General features: G+C 45.6%; 1 protein-coding gene across 1 annotated transcript in view; it reads left to right on the top strand.

Annotated features, from left to right (window-relative positions):
• The first annotated feature begins 477 nt into the window (after positions 1 to 477).
• COL23A1 (collagen type XXIII alpha 1 chain) overlaps positions 478 to 24,443 on the top strand; it is a 307,076-nt gene continuing 283,110 nt past the window's right edge. The window contains exons 1-2 of the mRNA XM_073221168.1: positions 478 to 970; positions 19,817 to 19,883. Of these exons, the coding sequence (XP_073077269.1) occupies positions 686 to 970; positions 19,817 to 19,883 (352 nt within the window). The 5' untranslated portion in view covers positions 478 to 685. The remainder of the gene's footprint in view (positions 971 to 19,816; positions 19,884 to 24,443) is intronic.

The following is a 24,443-nucleotide window of genomic DNA, read 5'->3' as shown; positions in this document are numbered from 1 at the left end:
AAAAAAAGATTCGAAGAGACACTTCTCTTCGAGGAGCAGTCTCCTCCCTGACTCCGTCTCTACGTGTGGATGCGCAGAGCTCGCCATGCGCCACCAAGCGGCGCTAAGGCACCATCCAGGCGCACGCAGTGAGTTTTCCAGTGTTGTACGTTTTAATTTACCAGAAAGTATCAGAACGGTTAATTCGCAAGCTGAGGGGACTTCACCCCAGGCACGAATGATGCTCCAGCAAGGGGTGGGCTGCATTAGCGCTCTGAGCCTCCGGGAGCATCTCAGACCTCCTGGGCTGCAGTGGGACCTCGGGCCCGGAGCGTCGGGGGTGCGGCCCGGGGGAGGGTGCGGCCCGGCGCGGGGCAGGTGAGGCGGCGTGGGGCGCGGCGCGGGGTCTCCGAGGCGCGCCACCGCCCGCCCCCTCCCCTCGCCGCGCGGGGCCGGCCGGGCCGCTCCTCCCCTGGGTGGGTCCCGGCTCCTTTTCTGGCAGTCTATTTGCATAGAGGAAACTGCCCAAAGTGGCCGCTGTGGAGGAGTTGGCGGCGGCGAGGGGGGCGTGCGCCGGGATCCGCTGCTGCCCCGAGGCCGAGCCCCGCGCCTCGCCGGCCTCGTGCCTCGGGCTCTCCCGCGCGCCCAGCCCGCGTCCGCAGCTCTGCACCGCCCACTCGGAGAGCCCACGCGCGACCCGCGCGCCATGAGCCCGGGCCGGTGCGCCGGCGGCGACGCGCGCAAGGGCGGCCCCGCGGGCGGCGGCGGGGGGCGCCCCGGGACGGCGGCCGGGGCCTGGGCGCTGAGCGCGCTGTGCCTGCTGCTCTCCGTGGGCGCGGCGGCCGCCTGCCTGCTGCTGGGCGCCCAGGCGGCCGCGCTGCAGGGCCGGGTAGCGGCCCTGGAGGAGGAGCAGGAGCTGCTGCGGCGCGGGGGGCCGCCGGGCGCTCTGGCCGCCTGGGCCGAGCCGCACCTGGAGCGCCTGCTGCGGGAGGTGAGGCGCGGGGCCGGGGCCGGGGCCGGGGCATCCCGTGGGTGGGCGGGCGCCGAGCGGCGTTGGTGCGCTGGGAGCCGTCGCCCGTGCCCTGAGCGGCCTGCACCGGGGCGCCAGCCCCGAGGGGGTCCTGCTGTCCGGCCGCCAGCCTGCGGGTAGCGTGCCGGGGCCGCTGAGGGGACGAGCGAGCAGAGGGAGAGGAGAGACCCGCTCAGTTTGAAGTCAGACCTGGGCGAGTCCGCACGGGTGTGGACGCCCGCGCCTGGCGCCCCCTCCGTGCGGGCACGAGGACGAGGCCGGGGCGGGAAGGGTCCGGGAGGTGACTCTCGTCGTCGGCCGCCCCTGCGGTTCCCAGCGCTAGTGTACCTGAGGGGTGGGGCGCCCAGAGGACCCGGGGGCCGGGGCCCGGGACGCGTCTGGACAGCCCACCTCCCCCGTTACCCTCCGCGGGGAACTTTGGGCGCAGCCGCCTCCTGGTGGTGCTGTGCCCCGGCGCTGCTGCGGCTGAGCTTGTGCCCGGCCCAGCAGGACCTCAGAGGATGCCCGCAGCAGCTCGGAGGGGCGGGGGGGAGAAAAAACCGGGTTCTGGTTTCCGGCGATGCCCCCTGGCCGGCGCCGATGCACCCTGGATTTTCTTGCGCTTGTTGGAAGCGCCGCATGGGACGGTGACGCGTCTCTGGACGGTGCTGCTGAGAGTCTTCAAAGCAGGAGCCGCCTTTGGGACCGCAGAGCCGCCCCCATCCTGTTCACCCGAACCTCCGCCTTTTGTGCGGCCGTGCCCGTGCCCCGCAGAGCTGAGGCCCGCGCCCATTGCCGGGCCATCCTCTTCCTTCTGGGAAAGGAGGCTTCCCGAGATCCCAAGTGTACTTCCCAAAGGGACATTCTCAATAGAATTATGGAAACGCTAGGGTTCCAGGATAGAGGAGAGCGCGGCAAGGCCTGTTCCTACAGATGCCCCCAAACTGTGCCAGGCGGTGACCTTTGTTAATGTAATGAGCTGTACGTCTATCGTGGAGTTAATGTGGAATCTTTAGAGGAATGGGAGCAGTCTGCACCACACCTCCTAGTACACTATACCTATTTCTTAGTTACTTTAGTTTAAACAGCACTGCATTGCCTCTAGCTTGGTTTTGGGCAAAATTGCTGCTTCATGAAATGATTTCCTATTTTCTGCTCAAAGGTGCCTACACACTTCGGATATCTCTCTGGAGCGCTGCTGGCAACTCCCGGTGATGATCCCATAATTGCAGCCCATTATCTTTTGGCAAATGCCTAGAGACCAGGGTGTTGAATTGATTGATGGAGGGCCAGTAAAATTTACCTGGTAGAAATAACTGCGCTGTTCTTTCCAATAGGAGGTCTCTCTTACTTAGTAAAAATAAATGCAAATCAGAAATCCTGGCAAAACCTTTTACAAAGAACTTGCGAATCAAGTCCATGCTAATAGGGAAATAGGAACAGGGGTCCTGGGAAAGCAGCCTCTGCTGGCAAGTATGGATTCTCAAATCCTGAACTGTGTGTATCAGCAGGGAGAGACTGCAGGGGCTTCATTCTGCTCCCCTCTGTGGCACTGATTCTTTTTTGCCTGGACAAAGTACAGTGCTTCCACAACTAGGTGTTGGGCAGTGTTCTATCTCATTATTTCTCTCTCTTCTCTTGATTAGATAGGCAAAGAGAAGTCAAATCTTGGATTTCCCCTAGAAAGTGACCATACCATTCGGTAGGCTGGTGTTAGCACAGGTCACATCTTAACACATTGTGCTGCTAACTAATTAAACTTGGAGGAGCATATATGCTTGGAGCACAAACTGGCTGTTTTTTCCCTTCCAGTAGAGCATCACAGATGCCACAGTATGAATGTATTGTAGTCGAGCTTCTGGCTGTTTGGATGACCCCTGTGGGAAGGCTACTAGCTATTACCTGCAAATGTCACTTGGTGGGAAATGTGCACAGCCTGGCTGGAGACACTGCCAGTCCTTGGCTGAGCTGAGTAGGCGTGGAAGGCCCATAATGAGGGGCTTGTAATTGACTTGAAATCGATGTGAAGATACTTTTTCGAACTATTGGATATGGAGGGCAGATAAATACTGAACTGTAAATCTCTTAAGGAGAGAACATTTGTACTTGAACATGTTTTTGAGTTCCAGTTTGTCCTCAGTGAAGCCGCTTGTAAGCTGCTGCTGGTTGTGTATGTGAAGGTGCCTGCAGCTTGTCCTTTACTGACATGCTTGTTCTCGGAGTTTCACAGGCAGAAGCCACATCCAAATTAAAGAAAAGAAATCCTTGCCAACCACACACAATTTAATGTCAAAAAAAAAAAAGCCAACAAAAGCTGCTATTAATATAGGACTCACTTTTTGTTCCCTTGGGAACAGAACTGTGAAATAACTTTTTGGGGACTGACTGATGTGCCTGATAATGTAGATACAGAAGCTAGAAAAAAAAGGAATATTCATGTTAACTTGTAATTATTAAAGACCCTTTCCATGGTACAAAAGAAAAGAAATGGTTTTGAGAACATAACAAGATTTCTGAACAAGAGTCATTAATGATAGAATCTTCAACAGAATCTGAAAATATAAATGCAAATCAAGCATCTGATATTATGCTTTTAAAGTGCTTTAAATAGGTTGCCTAAATAATCAACCTCCACATTAGTTATAATTACAGTATTATAAATGTTTAAATTTTAGAGTAAATAAAATAGTTTTCATAGTACAGTAAAACATTTAATGCAAGAATTAAAGAAATACTTAGTTGTATTTGGAGGAGACCATTTCCAGTTTACAATGGATTTATTGTTGGCTGTTGAGACTTCTATTGTCCAGACCAATCATTTTGAAAACAAGAAAAACCCAGAGACTTGGGGTAAAGTGTTTTCCTTTGCTACCATCAATTATACATATTGGTTAAGTTACCATAAAACCCAGAATCAAATGTAGCTTTTTTGGCCTTTGTCAGAACTTCTCTGTGGTGTACACTTTAATAAAGATGCCAATTTTTGAATCCCATGGTACAACTGGAGATGGAGCTTAAATCATAGCCATATTTGTTTCTTTGACATTTCACTGGCTCCCAAACCAACAGGTTTCTTTCCAATTACTTCCTGGCATGCTCACTTTCTCTTTCCACTCTTTTCTTCTTCTTGTCTTTTTTCATTTCTTTTGGTGACAGTTTGGGAGAACTTTATAAAATAGCATGTTTAGAATGAGCCAGCTCTTGGGGCGTTTCCTTTCACAAACATATTTTGGAATTGTTGAATTGGACTTTTACATATTGACTTTGAAGATTCACAGCATTGCTCCTGAAGTTGTGTGAATCTGTAAACTGAATGAATTTCTACCACAGGCAGAGAAGGGTAGATGATGCATAGCGTCTCAGTCCCACCAGTACTAGCTCTGTCATCTACCCTCTTCAACTTCCTGAGCATCCACTTTCTCTTCCCGAGCAATTATGATGGTCACAGCTACCTGTGTAGTGACAAGCCAATAAGATAATGTAGAGGGAAGTGTTGGTCAGTAAGAATGCTTTTGATGATAGTTCGGGGATTCTCTCTGGCACCGTCCTATTCTTTGCAGTTTAAGGGTCTTTAGCCCTTAAGTAGTTGCCATTTTGATCCTGAGGTGACTGCCTCCTCACTGAGGATTACACCCTAGGGCCCCGCTTTCCAGCGTTTCCCGCATGGCAGCTTGCATAGGGAATGAGAGACTTGTACACCATCCTGCAGTAAATGGGAGAGACTGGCTTATGAGGAGATCAGTACCCCCAGATTCATGTGTTGTGCCAGTGCCATTGGGTGAGTCCAGCAGCCCTGCTCTCCCTCCTCACCTACTCCAGTGCCAGCCATAGCTCCCTTTGGCTTTGTCAGCAGCCGTATCTCACCTTGGCTCCCCAACCCCCATCCGGAGCATGTGCAGTCAGAACCGTAGTCCCCAGAGCAGCATGGCCCTCCCACTCTCCCTGAGCATCATCTCATTCGATTCAGCCTTTCTAGATGCCTCTGGATCCTTATGCCTTCAGAAAGCACTGTGACAGGACCCCAGCTCAGACCAGCTTAAATTAAAAAGGGAATTTATTGGTTGGGAGGTTGCCACGGCCTTGCCTGGTGCCGTGTAGTTGTGGTGGCTTTGGGGATGCCTGAATTTGGAAAGGAAAATGCTGCAGGGTTGAGGGCAAATGCTCTGCACAGGGAGTCAGTCTTAGTCTCTTTAGGCTGCTATAATAAAATGCCATAGACACGCTGGCTTAAGAACAAACTTACTTCTCACAGTTCTGGAGGCTGGGAAGTGCCAGATCAAGGTGCTGACAGATTTGGTGAGAGCACACTGCCTGGTTCATAAGAGGGCTGTCTTCTCTCTGTGTCCTCAAAGGCAGACAGGGTGAGGGAGCTCTCTGGAACAGCTTTTAAAAGGGCACTAATCCTGTTCATGAGAGCCCCACCTTTAAGACCTTATTGCCTCCCAAAGGCCCACTCCTAATATCATCACACGGAGATTAGGGCTCAACACATGAATTTGTGGGGGACACAAACATTCAGTCCATGGCAGCCATCCACTGCCTGCTGACTATGTAGCCCAGGCTGGGCCTTCAGCCCCTCAGAGCCTTACTTCTGTACAGGTGAGATGGGGCTAAAAGTGCTGGCAGGTGGGAGGAGTCATGACGATACAGGGCGGAGAAGGGGGCTGGCTGGTATGGCCTCCCCAGCTGGAGGGAGCTCTGGGCATTGAAGCCCACTCTCCTTTACTTTCTGAGCCCCACAGGGCTTTCATATATTCTGCACCTTCAGAGAAGCCCTTTCCTTCACTACATATTTCTACATGTTTCTCCCTTTTCCCTAAATAATACTTACCCCCACCATGAGACACTGATAGGTGTTCAGAGGTAAGAGTTTGTTCAAATCCCTCTCTGCTCACCAGCTCGCACCTCCCGCTTTTGCTGGGATGTGGTCACTTTATCTAGGATGTTAGACCCAGTGTTGGGAAATAGCATGCCAGCTCAGTGACCCTACTCCTTCCCCCTTTTAAAAATGTAAATAACCAAGATGTGTGTTAATTTAACATGATTAATGTTATTGATTATCCCACCACCCAAGAGCAAGGACTTTTTGCATAATCCCTTCTAAATCCTTACCCATGGACAGATGTACACTTACCTAATCCTGAACACCATTTATACTTTTCTTCTATATATTCAGCCTCACATCAGAAACACTTTTCCAGGTGCTACACAATCTGTATGGTCATGTTTCATGACTGCATGGGATCCCATCAGTGGGCTCTGCATCCTTCTGTTAACATGGCTTCTAGGCCTCCTCCACATTTTTGCTGGCACAGATAACAGTACAGCCAATAGTTTTGTGGGAAAGTTTCTTACCTCTGTTATTCTTCAGGATGTAGAGTAACTGCCTAAAGGAGAATTTTTTTAGAGTTTTTTGTTTGTTTGTTTGTTTTTCATTTTTTAAAAATTTTGCTATCATTAATCTACAATTACATGAACAACATTATGGTTACTAGACTCCTCCCATCATCAAGTCCCCACCACATACCCCATTACAGTGTCCATCAGTGTAGTAAGATGCTATTGAGTCACTGCTTGTCTCATCTGTGCTATCCTGCCTTCCCCATGCCCCCCTCCCACATTATACATGCTAATCGTAATGCCCCTATTCCCTGCCCTTATCCCTCCCTTCCCACCCATCCTCCCCAGTCCCTTTCCCTTTGGTAACTGTTAGTCCATTCATGGGTTCTGTGATTCTGCTGCTGTTTTGTTTCCTTCAGTTTTTTTCTTTGTTCTTATACTCCATGTATGAGTGAAATTAGGGTTTTGTTTTTGTCTTGATTTTTAGGACAATCAAGTTTGTCTATGACATAGATGCTTCTCTCCTATGGTATGCCAAAGCTGTTGCGTTGTTGTGAAGTCATGATTCGGGTTTTATGATGCGCAAAGTGGATTCAATCTATCTTTGAATATTTTTTATTTCAGTGGAATTTGCTGTGGATGTTGAAAGCAAAAAGCAACTGATAATAAAGAAAGCCTTAAAATCTTTAAGATATGGGAAAACTCTGAAGATCTCACCTGAGAATCAGGCTCATCTTTTGGCTCAGTGCAGAGCCCTTTCTGGAGCAACATTTAGGAGTGCCGGCCTCTGCACTTTCTGTGTGGTGACTCCTGATTCTGCTAACAAATATAACTCAGTTTTGGGAAAGTTCCCCAGAGGCCTCCAGCTCCTTCCCTGTTCAATTTTCTCCATGTGTAGGATCAGGATTAATCTTTAATTGTTCACACAGGCTCTCAGAAAACATCCCTTTATCATGTCCAGAACATATTTCAAGACTGAGCACAAACCATTGGGAGAAAAATTAAGTTAGCAGATGTAGTTTTAAAGTAAGGCCCATTGGTCTACTCTTAGAGACTGTAGGGGAAGTGGTTGACTGCCTCCCTCCCAGTGCCTGCCCTGGGCAGAAGGGTTCACATCTGCGTCCTCAGGGTATTTCTTAACAGCCTCCACCTCAGCTAGCCATCCCCACCCTGAGGTGGGCGAAGCTTCCAGAAGGGACAGTGACCCTCCCCAGGTGGCAGCGTGTGCCTGAGCCCAGGTGGCCTGACTCCCAGTCCTGAGCCCTTCTCACAGCCTCATGGCAGACCCTGTGGAAGCAGTAGTTTAAGCTCAGAGCAACAGCAGCTTTTTCAGCCAGTGTGGACATCCTCAGTGGATGGTGGATGCATAGTCAGGGGAAGACCTTAGCAGTAAGCAGAGCTGGGTTCACATGCCAGCTGTGACTCCCCAGCTGTGTAAGTGACCAATTTTCCAAACCTCATTTTGCCCATCTGTTAAATGGAGATTGTAAGACTTGTCTCATAAGGGTTCTATGGGAATTAGACAAGCTTATATGCTCAAAGTGCTCAGCAGATCATGCACATCCTAAAAATGGTTGTTCTTACTGGAACGCTCTCTTTGACTGAATCAAGGAGGAATGTCTGTTTGCTAATTGAAAAGGAGGTTGGTGGTTACATGGCTGACCCTAAGATTCTTCTAACACCGGGAATCCGCCATCCTGTTAAGGCCATACATCCAGTCTCTGAGGCAGTGACAAAGAGTGTGTTGGTTGTTGAAGAAAAACAAAGACTGGCTTAGGCTTCATAACCCCACTTTTTCAGTTTCTCATTTGAGAAGAATGAGATTTTTCATTTAAATTAAACAATTTCACATTTATGGCCAAAATAAAAATCTAATGATTCATGAAAATTATGTGGATTTTACATTGTGAAAGGGTACCCAAACACCTAATAAATTTGCTTTAATTAATAAGCGAGTCTGTTTTGTGATTATGCAATATGGCACAAATTGGCACGAATGTTCATGATTAACCTGATGAATTAGAGGCCTCACACACATCTGTTTCAAGTCACATTGGTAAATGAGAAAATCTTAATTTTTCTGATGTAACCACAAAATTGGGGGAAGGGGAGAGGTGCTTTCAAAGGGTAATGTCAACTTCTAACACTGAATTCACTTCCAACTTTGAATTGTGAAACAAATCATAAAGCAATTATGATAAAACAAGTTATAAAGCAGCATGTACTCTGGTGTTTTTAAAAGACAACTTAAAATCTACTCAACTTTGAGCCAAGGTTGATCATCACACCAAAAAAGCAGTCTGTCCATTTATTTAACTATACTTTTTTGTGTGATATATGAGCTGTTGTCATCTACAGCATCTTGTTTTCAGACCCATGTCTTGGTGCAGTCAAATGAAGGGCAAGTTCATTGGCAATGGACTAGCATGTGTGTGTGTCTGAGGGTAAGCTGGTGTAAGAGTTGGGAGGGCACAAGGGTGTGTATGTGTGTGAGTGCACAAATGTGGTTGTGCACATCTGAGTGCGCAGGTATATGGGTGTGTGCATTTGAGTGTGTGAATACATGTTTGTGCATGTGTGTGCACATGAGTGTGTGTGTGGGTGGTGTATGGACATATGCACCACAGAAGTTGACTCCCCAAATACTTACCTACTAATGGCCTACTGTTGACCAGAAGCCTTACTGAAAATATAAATAGTCAATTAACACATGTTTTGTATGTTGTATGTATCCTGTACTGTATTCTTACAATAAAGCTAGAGAAAAGAAAATGTTCTTTCAAATTGTGGCAAATCTCCAAAAATTTTTCTAGTGTATTTATTGAGAAAGATCTGCATAAAAGTGGATCCAAGCAGTCCAAACCCGTGTTGTTCAAGGGTCAACTGTACAGTCATATTGTGAAGTACTGGTGGTTAGGGATTCAGCATGTTCTGGGAAGACATAGTTCAGCCCTTACCACCATCTAATCTGACTTGGCACATCAGGAGAAACTCCAGACTTTCACTGTGGATATGACCAAGAGGGCAGGGGTCAGAAGGAAACAGGCAGAAGACAATGTGGGGATTGTAGGAGACCTGACATGGTAGCTGGGCCTCTGGGCAAGGCTCTGGCCATGGTGTGAAGAAGGCCTGGAGGCCATACAGGAGAGCAGCCCAAGGGCTGTCTGTGTGTCAAAAGCTGTAATGGAAACTGTCCATTGCCCCCACAAAGCCATTAATGATCCCTCTCTGTCAGCCCAGGCATGGTGAACCTTAGAAGGCTGGTTCTCATAGGGAGCGATGTGTGTTTTTGAAAAATAATGAATGGGAACACAAATCAAGGATTAATGAAGAATTACATTTTGTTTACAGACCAAACCTTTCAAAACAGGCTAATGGATTTCAGGACTGAGCAGGGACCCTTAAGGAAATGTTTGCCAGTGTGGTTTGGGAGAGTCACTCGGCGGGCCAGTGGGAGTCACTGATTAAACCCACATTCCTTAGAGAAAGGTCTCTGAGCACCTGCCAAATGCCTGGGTTGGGCTAGATGCGCTCACTGATTGTCTTTGCTTGCCCCTGCCAGGGCAGTTTACCTGGCACTGAGGCAGAACCTGAAGCTCAGCATGGTGAACTGATGCCTTCTGATCCAGGACACCTGCTGCATAACCCTGGCCAAGTCTATGGGAGCTGTGGCCTGGGTGCTTTTTGGGTTTAGCCTTTTTTAAAAGTATATTGATATACAATGAATTCCACATATTTAAAATGTACAGTTTGATATATTTTGACATATGTGTATACCTGTGAAACCATCTCCACAATCAAGATGGTAAACATCCATCATCCTCAAAAGCTTTCTCCTGTCCTCTTGAATCTCTTGCTACCTTCCATTCAGGTATCACTGATTTATTTTACTTTGATTAGTTTTCTTTTTAAGGATTTTTATGTGAAAGGGATCACACAGCATGTACTCTCTTTGTAGTGGTGGGTTAGGGGTCGGCATCTAATTTTCTTCACTCAGTATAATTATTGAGTCTTTGACATTTTTGCATATATTGTTCATTCTTTCTCACTACCAAGTATTGTTTCATTATGTAGATAAACCACGATTTGTCCATTGACCTGTTAATGGATATTTGGGTGGTTTCTGTTTTTTGGCTATTACAAATAAAGCTGCTAGGAGCATTCAACTACAAGTCTTTGTATGTACACATGCTTTCATTTCACTTGGGTATAAATACCTTGGAGAGGAATGGTTGATCATCTGATAAATGTATGATTAACTTTTTAAGAAACTGCCAAACTGTTCTTCAAAGCCATTGTATCATTTTATGTTCCTACTGGAAGTATATGAGAGTTCCATTTGTCCATATAGTATGTCTTTTTTCTCTAGCTACTTTTTAACATTTTCTTTTTATCACAGGTTTTAAGCAATTCAATTATGGTATGCCTTGATGTAGTTTTCTTCATGTTTATTGTGCTTGAGTTTATTGAATCTGTGGGTTTATAGTTTCATCACATTTTGAAACAGTTTTTGACCATCACTTGTTTTTCTGTTCTAGTCTATCTTCTCCTTTGGGGACTCCAATTGCACATTCATTAGATCACTTGAAATCCTGAAGTTCACTGATGCTTTTTTTAAAAAAAAAGATTCTTTCTCTCTGTATTCATTTTGAAATGTTTCTATTGCTGTCTTCAAGTTCACTAATATTTTCTTCTGCAGTGTCTAATCTGCCATTAATCCTTTCTACCCTAGTTTTTATTTCAGACATGGTAGTTTTCATCTCTAGAATTTCAGTTTAGGTCATTTAATATCTTTACTGTCTCTGTTTAACTTTCTAAACATATGCAATGTAGTTACATTGTTTTAAAGTCTTTGTATGCTAATTATAATACTTATGGCAGTTGTGGGTCGGTTTCAATTAATTAATTTTCCCACTCATTATGCAGCCTATTTTTCTGCTAATAATTTCTTACTGTATGCTGGACATTGGATGAAGAATTTTGTATTTCTATAAATATTCACGAGCTTTGTTGTGTCACAGTTAAGCTATTTGGAAATAAGTTGATCCTTTTGGGCCTTGTTTTTAAACTCTGTTAGGCAGGACCAGAGTCTGGTTCAGTCTGGGGTTGATTATTCCCTGCCACTGAGGCAGGACCTTTTTTGATGCTCTAGTTCGTGATTTATGAGAGTGAAGTATGAGATTTACTGGCCTGGCTGGGGAAGAGACATTCTTGCCAGCCCTGTGTAAGAACTGGGCTCTGCTCTCTCCAGTCCTTTGGGGCGGTTCTTTCCCTGGCCTCAGGTTTTTTCCTCCCACACATGTGCTGCAACAGAGTCAGTGTTCTGCAGAATGCCCATAGGGGATCCTCCCAGATCTCTCTGACTCTCTCAGATCCATAGCTCTGCAGACTCTCATTGCCTGGCATCCCTGGGCTCCGAGCTCCGTCTCTTCAATTCAGGAAGGCTGCCAGGCCCCACATGGATTTCTCCTCTCTATGCTACAGCCTGGAGACTCTCCCCAAGTAGGAAGCCAAAGCAGCTGTTTTCTGTGTCTCAAAGATCACCAGCCTCTCTTGCTTGATACCAGTGTCTTCCAAAGCTGTGTTTCATATATTTTATTTGTGGGGTTTTGTTGTTGTTTGGATTTTTTATGTTGTTGCAGGCTGGAGGATGTCTAGTCATTGCTACTTCATCTGGCCTTCAAGTAGAAATCTATGATGTGGCCTTTAAAAAATTCTGGAATGCTTTTAGATTTATAGAAAAATATACTGTGTCTCTGTACATAACCATAGCACATTTGTCAAAAGGAAGAAATTAACTGTGATACATTACTCTGGCAGGCAGAATTCTAAGGTAGCCCCCAATATTCCCACCCTCTGATGATGTAATTTGTATACTCCCGTCTTTCAGTGCAGGCAGAACTTGTGAGTGTGATGGGTTATCGCTCCTATGACTGAGCTCCCAATCAGTTGACTTTGAGTTAATTACAGAGCTGATCCTTGGTGGGCCTGGCCTAAGCAAGTGGGCCCTTAAAAGGGACCGAACCCTTTCTGAATTAGAGATTTGAAGCATGAGAGAGTGTGTGGAGGGGGTCACATGTCAAGAAAATGTGAGTGGCCTCTAGAACTGAGAGTAACCCCAAGTTAGCAGCCAGCAAGAGAGTGGGGGCTTGGTACAAGAAACCCCATGAGCTTGAAAGAGGACCCAGAGCTCCACAAATACCCGGCTGATACATTGATTTCAGCCTCATGAGACCAAAAGCAGAGAAGCAAACTCATCTGTGTCCAGACTTCTGACCAGAGAAACTGTAAGATAGTGAATATTTGTTGTATTAAACTGTGAATTTTGTAGCAATTTGATATGCAACAATTGAAAATCAATACAATTACTATTAACTAAAAACGACCAGGTTATATTCACTAGTAACAATATCCCACTATTAATCTAGCAAGATGTTAACAAAGACTAATGTGAGGACCAGCATACAGCCATGGGTACACTCCCACCACCTTCAATTACAAGATGATTTTTATATATGCATATTGTGTCTTGTTTGGAGTGGTTAGAATTCTGATCAAGAATAGATCAGTCATATATTTGCAAACTGTATATCTGATATGGATGTAATATCCAGAAAATAGAAAGAACTCCTGCATCTCAACCACAGAAAGACAAACAACCCAATTAAAAGTGGGCAAAGAACTTGAACAGACATTTCTTCAAACAAGATACACAAATGGTCAGCAAGCACATGAAAAGATGCTCAGCATCGTTGGTCGTTGAGGGACATGCAAATCAAAACCACAGTGAGCTACCGCCCCATACCCACTAGGTACTGTTTGCGAGGATGGGGAGAAGTTGGAACCATTATGTATTGCAGGGGGAATGTAAGATGGTTTAGCCACTGTGGAAAACTTGGTGGGTCCTCAAAACATTATATGTGGAATTACCATATGACCAACTGAGAAATTCCACTCCTAGGTATATACCTGAAAGAACTGAAAATAGCTACTCAAACAAATACATGTGCATACACTCATGCTAACAGCAGTTCTACTCAAAATAGTCAAAAGGTGGAAACAGCCCAAATGTTCACAATAGATGAATGGATAAACAAATTGCAGTGTAGACATACAGTGCAATATTACTCAGTCATAAAATGGACTGAAGTTCTGATCCATGCTGCTAAATAGATGAATCTCAAAAACATTATACTAGGTGAAAGAAACCAGATAAAAAAGGTCACATATTCTGTGACTCTGCTTATGTGAAATATCCAGACTACGTAAATCCATAGAGACAGAAAGCAGATTGATGGTTGTCAGGGGCTGGCGGGGAAGGAAGGAACAGGAAACAACTGCTCAATGGGTTCAGGATTTCCTTTTGGGGTAATGATAATGCTTTGGCAGTAGAGGGAACTAGATAAAGGAGGCTTGCACAACATAATGAATCTACTAAATGCCACAAATTGTTCACTTTTTAAAACAGTTCATTTTATGTGAATTTCACCTCAAAAAAAAACAGATCTTTTACAGAAAATGACAAAGTTATATGTTAGTTGGTGATAAGATAGTTTGTGATTCTTCAACATACTATTTTTTTAAGTAAACTGCAGGCTTTATTCAGATCTCACTAGTTCTTCCTCTCATTTCTGTTTCCTATTTGGGGATCCCATCAGCAGGGAAATTTCAGGGCTTCATTTTGGTCCACATTGCATTCAGTTGTCATGTCTACTTAGTCCCCTCTGATATGTGATAGTTTCTCAGATTTCCCTTGTTTTTCATAACCTTGCCCATTTAAGACACATTGGTCAGGTATTTTGCAGAATGTCTCAGTTTGGGCTATTCTGATAGATCACAGTTAGACTGTGTTACCAGGATTTGGGAAGAATACCACTAAGATGGATTGTCATTGTCATGGCATCGTGTCAGGGGTCCCTGACTACAGCATGACCTTGATCACTTGGTTAAGTAGTTATCTGCCAGATGTTTCCGTTATAAAGTTACTCTTTTCCTTTCCTGCTCTTAGGAAGTTAAGTCACGAAACTCAACCTAGACTCAAGGAGAGGGGGATTTAGCTCCACCTTCTGGAGAGAGAAGTTTCTACATATATTACTTGAAATTCTTTTCTAAGGAAGACTTGTCTCTTCTCCCCACTTATTTTATTCAATCATTTATATCAGTATAGACTCGCGGATTTTTAATTTATTTTTTGGGTTATAATCTAATACCACATTATTTATTCTGTTGCTTAAATTATTCCAGCTTTGGCCATGCTGAACCTGCTCAGGTAGGGTTTGTGCTTCTTTGGCACACTCTTCCCCTACAACCCCCCTTTTTAAAAAAGGACTTCCTTACCTTCTGATACTACAAGGTACTCCGGGTTCATCTCGTACTTTTCCTGCCCTGACCCTAGAATCAGCCATTTCCCTCAAGGATCCCTGGGTTCCTTAGTTGGAGAATGGTATTTAGAATCCAAGATCTGGGTGCTGGGTGTGCTTTGCTACTAGGGTGTCATTGGCTGTGGGTCTTATCTGCAGAAAGCTAGGGCATGTATGTGGGGATCTTCACTCCTCCATGATACCTATGATGATTTTTGTATGTGTTTGCCTGTATACATTAAATATGACCTCACAGCACTGTTTCTGACTAACCCCTCATGACAAGGTTCATTCTGGCTTTCCCCTTTTGCTTACTTAGAGCTTCTTCCTTGGACAGTGAGAAACTTGGCTGCCATTATCCATAGTTAATTTATGCATCTGTTCAACCTAGTATATACAGAAATTGGTTTCAAAGTGGCTAATCTATAGCCCTGGAGAAGCAATCTTAGTACTAGAGTACAGAGTATGTACAGTTGCTGTTGTCTTCAGCCTTACAGTTCTTGGTCAAAACACCATTTTGCAAAGTTACTTAGGTCATACATGTTTTTCCCCACCAACTTCAGTGATGTTACATCATACAGTTTTAATACAGTAAGATTTGTAAAATTAATTTGTCACTGCCTGCATTCCATCCTGGGATTGTCTGATGTCCTAATTGATCTTTTTCAAAAACTTGTATCCCTTAAAGTTCACTCTGTAATGCACAGCCCTATAGCTTTTGGCAAATGCATAGTTCTGTGTCCACCACCGCAACACCCTGCAGAACAGTTACATCACCTTAAACCTCTCCTCCGTTAGTCTCCTGTACTTCATTCCTCAAACTCCCCCCAGCCTTTGGCAACCAATGACCTGATTTCTGTCCTTAAGGTTTCGTATGGCCTGGCTTTTGATGGCAACTTTTTCAGATAGGAAAACTGCTTGTAAGTGGAGGCTGTCTTGCTTTGTGATTGGAATTAGTTGATGCCAGTTTTCAAATCCAGACCTTCCATTGCCCTAAGTCCCAGTTTTCTCATCTGTAACTGAGTACAGTAATAGTCACAGCTTCCTGGGAATCACTGGGAAGACTTAGGGGAGGCAGCAACTGCTGGCCCAGTGCCTAGCCCACCATAAGTAATCGATGATCTTGATAATAGCACTTTATATTTGTTGTCCTCATCATCACTGTGGCGGGGTATTAAGAAAAAACAACCCAAAGAAGCCACGTACTTTGGGTTGCTGCGGCAATGAAAATGCATAAGGTCCTTCCCTAGTAGGTGTGGGGAGGACAGAGGATTTGTGGCTGTGTTGGGAAGGAAAGGACTTGGCCCAGTGTCACAGGGAAGTCAGATACAGTGAGAGGAGAGACCAAAGTCAAGAAAGCAAAGTAAGTTTTAATACACTCTGCACAGAGTAACACAGCAGGCCTGCCTAAGATAAGACAGGCAGGTGTGGATGCTCATTCTGAGGCTTCTTTTATGTGGTTTTTAGCAGGGCAGAGAAGTCCTTGACTGACACCTGTCCCCTCTCTAGGCTTGTTCTGACTGGTGAAATGGGGACAGGGGCTGTGCTGTGCCTGTGCCTCTGATGTTTCTTATTTGGTGGGACCCTGGACATTTCCTGAGTCACTCTTGGACCCTGTGGCTTCATCTGATTAACTCTTTGAGTCGTTTCTGGCTTTCTGATTCTATTTGATCAACTCCCTGAGTGGGGGGCTCTTTCTCCTTTTCATCCTGCTCATTTCTGTCTTTCTGCCTCACAGCTGCAGGAGAGGGTTTGATTCTCCAGAAGTCTTTCCTCTGGTGGTGGTGGTGTGTGTGTTATTAGCAGGGATGATCTGGGATCTGGTCTTCCTCAGGAGGCAGTTATCTGTCCGTCATTCAAAACTTGTCCTCAGCAGGGAGATTTCAGGGCTTCATTTTGGTTCTTCTGGTTCCAGGCTTTTGTTTTCATTTTTTACTGAGAAGACAGTATTATAACACAGAACTTACAAAGAAGTGAATCACCCTTTCCCAACACTGCGGTGGTTTCATGTTCTGGTAGTTGCTGCCACCCCACGCCTGAATTTTTACACAAATGTAGACATCTTATTTATTGTGACATAAACATTTTTTCTTGTTGCTACATGAAGATATGTGACAGTACCATCAAAGGGACCCACCATCCTTTTCTCATCCACTCCCACTGTTTTATAGGACAGCATCTTCATGAACTCCGTGTTTTGCTCCTGTTCATTTGTTTCCTTGGGATATAGTCCCTAGAGGAGGAATTTTCTGTCAAAGGGTAGGAATGTCTTTGTGGCTTTATTTGTAGCATTTTACAGAAATAAATCATGATATCCTTTTTATTTTTTTTGGTACGTTAATCTATATTTCAAAATGCAAACTCTATATCAAAATGCAACTGTTCTAGGATATGATCAACAGCTGGTGAAGTGTTCCAAACTAGTGCTCCAGCAGGTCATGAGTAAACTTATCATCTGACCACGTAATGCTTTTTTGAAAACCACAATTTTCCCTGATTAGTTTTCCCTCTGCTTTTGCCACCTCTCCCTCAAAATTTCAAGCTTTGCTTCTCCGTACTTCTGGAGGGACCGTTCCCAAAGTCTCGGGTCTTTTCTCAGAAACTGTATTTACTTTCAGAGTCAGGACTTGTTTGCATATGTAAAACTGGGACCATATTGTTTGCAGATGCTATAGGGTGCTGCCAGATAATTGAATGTAAAATGTTGAGGCTTTTAAATCATTTTTACAAACCTGGACACAAAAGAATATTTTCTTAGAATTAAAAAAAAGCATGGAAATAAAGATTGTGGGACTGGGTTTCTAATTCAAACATTTCACTTTGTGTTCATAGGAGTAATGTTTTAAATCCACAGAAAGTTAGGGGCCTGGAGGCGGGTGGGTAGAAGACTAGAGGACCAGCAGATAAAACTGCAGACTGGAGTCTAATCCACAAAAACAGACAAATGCATAAAAAGACTTAGGATAAATGACAAAACAAAAACGCAATCCCGGTATTTTATGATCCCCTTTATAAGCATCAACAGTAAAAGTTTTTGTTTTTTGCTCTCATTTCATAGTTTACTGTGCAGCTTTTTATTTTAAGATCAGAGTAGTTTAAAAGTAATTGTGTTTCCTATCAGTATTTGATAAAGACTCCTTCTCTTTTAGGAGTAGGACCTAGATGTGATAGCAGTTGTTTAAAGTGAATTGTTTTTTAGCATTAAGTGCTTTTGTTTTAAAAAAGGAAATTGGTGTGACTTCTAGTCTGTCTAGCAATGATAAAAGCAGATGAGAGCTTCTCACACAAATTAACTGGCTTAAGCAAGAAGGCTGAATTTTTTTTCCATGTAAATTTTGAAATCTGATAGTATCTGCAAATAACAATGGGAAAAAAGTTGAGTTCTGTGTCCTGTTCTGCATTCACAGGCAGCTTGGTCAGCAAACAGCAGGGTCTGCAGTGCCCCAGGGCCCAGTGCAGGAGGCCAGGGGCGGCTCAGGGTGGTGGTGAGCCTGGGGATGGGGCCTGCTGCTGCTGGTGGAGCTGGTCTCACCCCCCTGGTGGGAACCCCTGGCAGCTTGGGGGTCTCTGGACACCAGCTGGCCGTGGCTGCTCCCTGGTGGCTTCAGGGCAAAGCCGGAAGAGGTCTCAGGTGGGGGCCTGCCAGCCGAGAGCCTAAGCCTGTTGTCCAGAGGCCTAGCCAAGTTCTGTTCTGGGGCCATGCCAAGGTCCTGGGGGATGAAGAGGTGCAGTGAAGATGGAGAAGCCAGTGCACCCTTACGCCCTCCCTCTGCCTGTTAAGGGGCTGCCATCATAGGCTTCTGCCATGGTGCTCTTAACCTTGCAGGCTTCACCCTCTCTACTGTCCATCAGCCTCTGCTGCCCAGCTCTAAAAGAGGGGGACGCCACTGGACGAGGATGGAGCTGGCACTGCAGTGCCTTGCAGTGCCCAGGATTACCCTGCTTAATTGTTTTGTCTCAGGATCCCCGTTCTAGGCTGTTCCAGCCAGAGACAGCAGGGCTCAGCTAGAGTCCCTTCTTCTGTGAATGTTCCAGGCTTGGTGGTCAAGGGCTCAAGACCCCAGGGGTGACCTTCTCCCTTCTCTGAAGCAGTGCTTTGAAAATTACATTTTTGTTTCTTTGCTTTATCATTTTCGAGGTATTTTATTTCTTTTTTTATTGAGAAAAATTGTGTTTTTATGTTTGAACCTTAAATACCTTTCCTGGTGGTAGTACTGCATGTTTCACTCAACACATTTGGTATTTGCTTTGTTTTGCTTTTTAGGGAGAGTTATTTTTGTTTGTTTTTGTTTTTTCCCTTGAGAAAGGTTAATACTTTGTATTTTCTTGTCAGAAATCAAGTCTTAGCTAGTTTTGGGACTGCGGGCTAATTCCTTCACTCTCTTTAAACCTAGCTTTGGGATTTGGGACTAATTTCTTCTTTTGCCAAGCTTGTATCCACTATCCAGAGGCAGGGAAGACTTCGGGCCTTAGAGTTTACCCTGAGTGTCAAATCAGGCAATGGTTATGTCAGCGCTGTACTGTGAGTTATCATAATAGTGGACCTCTGACTTTTGACTCTATTTCTATGGTTATTCTTTTCCCATCAGCCCAGTCTGTGCAGGCTGGGCATGTGTAAGGATTCTTGTTAAACTGTACTGAACCAAGTTCTCTAGTGTAGGAATCCCGGCTGGTAAGGACAGTGTTAGCAGGGTGGGTTAGGCCTGGGCCACAGGGGCTGCCGGCCGGGGGCCAGGGACTTCCTGAGTTCAGAAGGGGATGATCCGAGTGAGGAAAGCTCCACAAGGGCCGGTTTTGACTGACCTTCCCAGCCTCCCTCTGCTCTGCCCTCCTGGCGTCACTCAGAGCGCACGGTCACTGCCTTTTCTGGGTGTGCGTTTGAAAATGTTGCAGCAAAGCAGAAACCTGCCACCTCTCGAGGGACTCCCAAGTAATTGCTCAATGTTTATTTTTGTTTCTCCTCTCATTCTAAAACTGCCTGTAGAATTTAATGACCTTTTAGAAAATGTTCTCCAAAATCACCGACACAGCAGATCTTTCCAATACATTGGTTTTTGCTAATTTGTTCACTTTACCTCTCCCTGGTATCAAACTCATCCGCATTTTTCCCCCTCTTTTTCTCATTCAGAAGTTGGAGGGACTAGTCAAGCTCCGGACAGTTCGGGAAGTGCCGAATGAGTGTGTCTGCCCCCCAGGTAAGAGGCCGTTCCAATCCTCGCTGGCTCTGGCTTCTGCAGACCGGCCTTCTCTCTCCCGTCTGCTCAGAACTGCTGAGGACATGTTCAGGAGGATGGCCTTGGGATTCAAGCTGTCTGTTGTTCCTGTGGACCATCCTGGAGTCTTTCTTCCTACGCCTTCCCTGGCAGGCTCACTACTCAAAGATTCTAGCAAGAGTAACTGGCTTGGTTTGATAAGAACTGTAGTACTGGGGCAGGAACTGAGTGTTAGAGAAGATTTATAAAAAAGCCTGAGATGCTAGGAAAAAAACAGCCATCCCATCTTAAAGATGGAGAAAAGGGCATGAGCCATCCATGTGGTATTAATATCATGACCCCAGCTGTTTTTCTGATATGAGGGGTAAATAAACAATCTGCTTATGGAGGTTTTTTTGTTTCATTTCCTGCAGTGGAGGTAGAGAATGGTAACAGGACACATGCTCTGAATCATTCAAATAATCCTGCCTCTCTTGGGTTTTGGTGGTGTAGACCTGGAGAGCTATGAATAGAACCAGGATTTGTTCATTCCTAATCCATGCGGCTCAAAACCTGATTCTTCCCAGATCTTCCAGTTGTCCTCCTGGGAGCTTTGCACAGACCGTGACTGGGAATGTAGGTGTGCAGTCTCAGACCTGGTATTTTGGGGTTAGAATTAGTCTCTCATAGAACTGTGTGTAATAACCAGTGAATGATTTGAAAATCGTCTTAATTTTCAGACTTCCTACCCTGCTGGACAGGGTGAGAGAACATGGTTGCTGCGCCCAGTGGCCATGTCCTTCCTGTCCTCCTAACATTGGTCAAGTTGTCTGGCATTTCCTGATCCACCTCAGAGGGTCCAGAAACCAAACTCGCTGATAAGTCACATCTCCAAGTTGGAGACACCCTGGGATCTGGGCAAAGGTGGACCTTTTGGCATGAAAATTCAGTCTCTTAGGGCCCAGTGGGACAAGGACATTATGGTCGAACTTGAGCTAGCCTTTAACAGGACCTCCGAGGTTTTAGTAGGAAGAAAAGGCATATGATGAAGTAATACTATCATTAACAGATCAGGAAGTCAGAAGTTGCAATTCAATGGGGAAAAAAAATTCAGATCCACAAATGAATTTTTGGATGATCTGAAAAATGTATAAAACAGAAATGTTCTCTTGTGGTTTTTTTTACCCCTTTCTGTGTGTTGTATGGATGTAAATTCATGTGAGTTATGTGGATAAGCGTTTTTTTTTAAAACTGGGAGTCACAACTCTTTTGTAAGATAGGAAATCAGTTCTGTGGGTTTGCAGCCAGCGTTTTGAAATTTTGAACTAGTGTGGCCTGGAATAAAAAATATTTGAGTGAAGTTTCTGTTTCAACTATTAATATTTGTAGGTGTGATCTGGATAGTGATGTGAAATGGGTTTCTTTCTGTGGGTAGCATGCTGACTGGAAATTTGAAAGTCAGATAAACAGGTGATGGACAGACAGGAGCAGGCAGTGAGGGGCCCAGAGCTCCTGAGTAAATCCAAACTGGCTCCAAATCTTGATCTGCCACTTAATAACTATAAGGGTCCTTATCAAAAAATGATAACAATATTGGATAACAAAAAGCTCTGTAGGCTTTTTGAGGTGGTAGAGAAAGTACAGGTCAAAGCTCATGACCCAGAGTCAGTCCTGCGTCTTGCCTTCCCTTGGGGGCTCTGAACCACCAAGAGAGTTCCCAAGAGGGTCTCAGGGAAGACCATGGGGGCTGGAAGGCTGGTCAGACCCCCAGTCCTGTGTTGCCCTTATGCCTTGTGTGGAAGGCACTGCTGCCGGGCCTGTGGTGTCGGGCTGGAAGGACAGGAGTCCTCAGTCTGTTGGGGAATTCACGTCCAAGCAGCAGTTCGAGAATGTTGCGGGAAAGGCTCTGGCAGGGGTGGCCCCCAAGACCTCTCTGTGGGAAGTGTGGGTTCGACCTGATCCTCCACTGTGCTAAGAACAGTGGTGACCCGGAAGCATCCTTAGGAGCCGCTTCAGGACTGACACCTGGCACCTTGGAGCCTGAGAGCCCTGGATTTGGGTCCAGATTCTACCACTTGGACAGCTGCCCTGTGGGCCCTCCTGCATGTCCTGGAGACCTGGGTCACTTTGGCGTAAAAGGTGCTTGCACTAACTAACTCTTAGTTACAAGCATCAGAGCACTAACTCATGTTCTGACCCTTTTAGAGCAATAAAGTGAAAAAGGGAGCTCATCAGCTTTCATACCTGGCAGTGGAAAGGCCGGAGCAGAGTTGGATTTCAGTGTATCTGGGCTCAGGGCTCTCTCCGTCTTTCAGTCACCATCACACAATGCCTCCTTGGGTGAAAAGCTTCAGGGTGGTTGATACATTCTCAGCAACCCCAGACAGAGTGATCTCCTCTCTACAGTCTGAGAATTGGGGATGGCAGGTGTTAGGGGCTGAACTGTGTCCTCTCAAAATTCGTACATTGAAGTCCTAGCCCCCCCAACCCCGAGTCCTTCAGATTGTGACTGTCCTTGGAAACAGGGTCTTTACATAGATAATTAAGGCAAAGTGGGGCTGTTAGGGTGGGCCCAAATTCCGTCTGACTGATGGCCTTCCAGGAGGAGGAGATTGGGTCACAGACACACACGCACTGGGAGGAGACAGGCGTCTGCGGCCTGACGGGAGAGGCCTTAGAAGGAACCAGCCCTGCTGGCACCTTGATCTCGGACTGCCAGCCTCCGGGACTGTGAGACAGTAGATTTCGGTTGTTTAAGCCCCTCTGTGGCACTTTGTTAGGGCAGCCCAAGCAAACCAGTGCGGGGAGTTCTGTGGGGTGGGTACAGCGTCTGCTTGGAAAGATGGAAAAGTTGTGAAATGGATGGTGATGGTGGTTGTTCAGCAGTACGAATAAATGCCACGGGATTGTGCACTTTAAAAAGGTTCAAATGGTCACTTAAATTTTGTATGTATTTTACCATGATTTTAAAGAAAGCCCTAGAATTGACCCCGTTGTGCCTGGCTTGTGGCAAGTGACTTTCCCCAAGCTAATTGCCATGCCCGGAGGGTGGGATGCATTGACTAGCCAGGTCTGGGTCATATGACTGTTCTTGGAACTTGGGGAGGCCATTGTTGTGGGGGGTCAACGCTACCAGAACTAGGTAGGCTGAGAGTAGAGTGGTTACCCCAAGGAAAAGTAGGGTGCTCTTCCCAGAAGAAGAGGAAATGGACATGGCTGGGTACACACAAATCAGAGATGACTACTTCAGTCCTCCTCCAGGGGCAGCCGGCCAGCCGCGGCCAGGTGGTCCTCCACTGCGGACGGTAGACAGATTCTGGGTTTGCCCAGGAGTTCACCTGCGCTTCAGGTACTCAAGGGCAGTGTTGGCCCTGTTGAATTTCAGCAGGCAGTGTGGCTCAATGATAAAGCTCTTGGACTCTGGACCCGTGGTGAGTGGGAAATGCCCGGCTCACATTCTCTGGACTTACCCACTGTATGACCTTGGGTCTGTAGCTCAGCCTTCTGGTTCCTCCACTTTGTACCTGTGAATTGGGGTTTCTAATAGTACCTACCTTGTAGGATTGTTGCAAGGATTGAATGAGTTAAGATGCATAAGAGTTTAGAACAGTGCTTGGCTCAGCTTCCTGTTAGTTAGCTGTGGATACGATTAACTCAGATCCATTACCCCCAGGCCAGTCCAGACCTGCTGTTTGCAGCCTGTGGCCTTCCTCATTTTCATTGTTAAGGCTGCCAGAGAGGTAGGGAGAGGTGATTCAGAGTTGGTGGTTGGCTAGGAATATTCTGGAGAGAAAGAACAAAGCCTTGTCAGACTCTGTTGGCATGTTCCTCTGGGACGTGGGTGAGAAAATGCAGGCGACAGAGCCCAGGAGTGAGAAAGCCGGAAAGAAAATGAAAATGTGTGGCCCGTGAACTTGTCAGCTACTAATGGCAACCAGACTGCCTGGTGCAGAGTTTAAGGCTGCTGTCCCTTCCTGCAGATTGCGATGGTTTCTAACTGGGTTTGGCCTGCCCTGGAATTTTCAGAGAACTTTTCAGAAAAGTGGCAGCAGTTTTCATTTCCTTTTTGATGCCTTTTTGTATCCCTGTATAGTGTACCAGAGATGTTGTGTGTGGTTTTCAAATGATGGGCACTGTGCTCGCAGCGAGGAGTGACTTTCCAGAAATTAACACACAGATTTGTCAGTTAAAAATCCACAGTGCTGTGAAAATGTTTGGAAGTTTGAGGAGAAGAGTGAAACTACACATAGGACAGTGTGAAGTACAAAGTGGAAATGATACAGAACCTCAGACATTGCATTGATAGTTTATGGCAAATGTTACAGAGCCGAACAGAAGTGGTAAAAGTTACTAACATTCAGCCTGTTTATTTGTTGGCTTAGAAAAGAGCTTAGCAAAGAGGTTGTGCTTTCTTAGTATTTTGAAGCAAGGAATTGTTATCCCCCTCTGAATTATTTCTTATTTGTAGATCTTTTTAAATGGTACTTTTTTAGTGTGTTAAATCCTAGTTGAGTTTATGGTAAAATTAAGTAGCTCAATGGCAGTTATCCTATTATGTCAGAC

The sequence above is a fragment of the Manis javanica genome, chromosome 14, assembly GCF_040802235.1.
Source record: "Manis javanica isolate MJ-LG chromosome 14, MJ_LKY, whole genome shotgun sequence".
Taxonomy (NCBI): Eukaryota; Metazoa; Chordata; class Mammalia; order Pholidota; family Manidae; genus Manis; species Manis javanica.
Note: the sequence above shows the minus strand (reverse complement) of the source record. Positions and strands in the feature narration are given on the sequence as shown.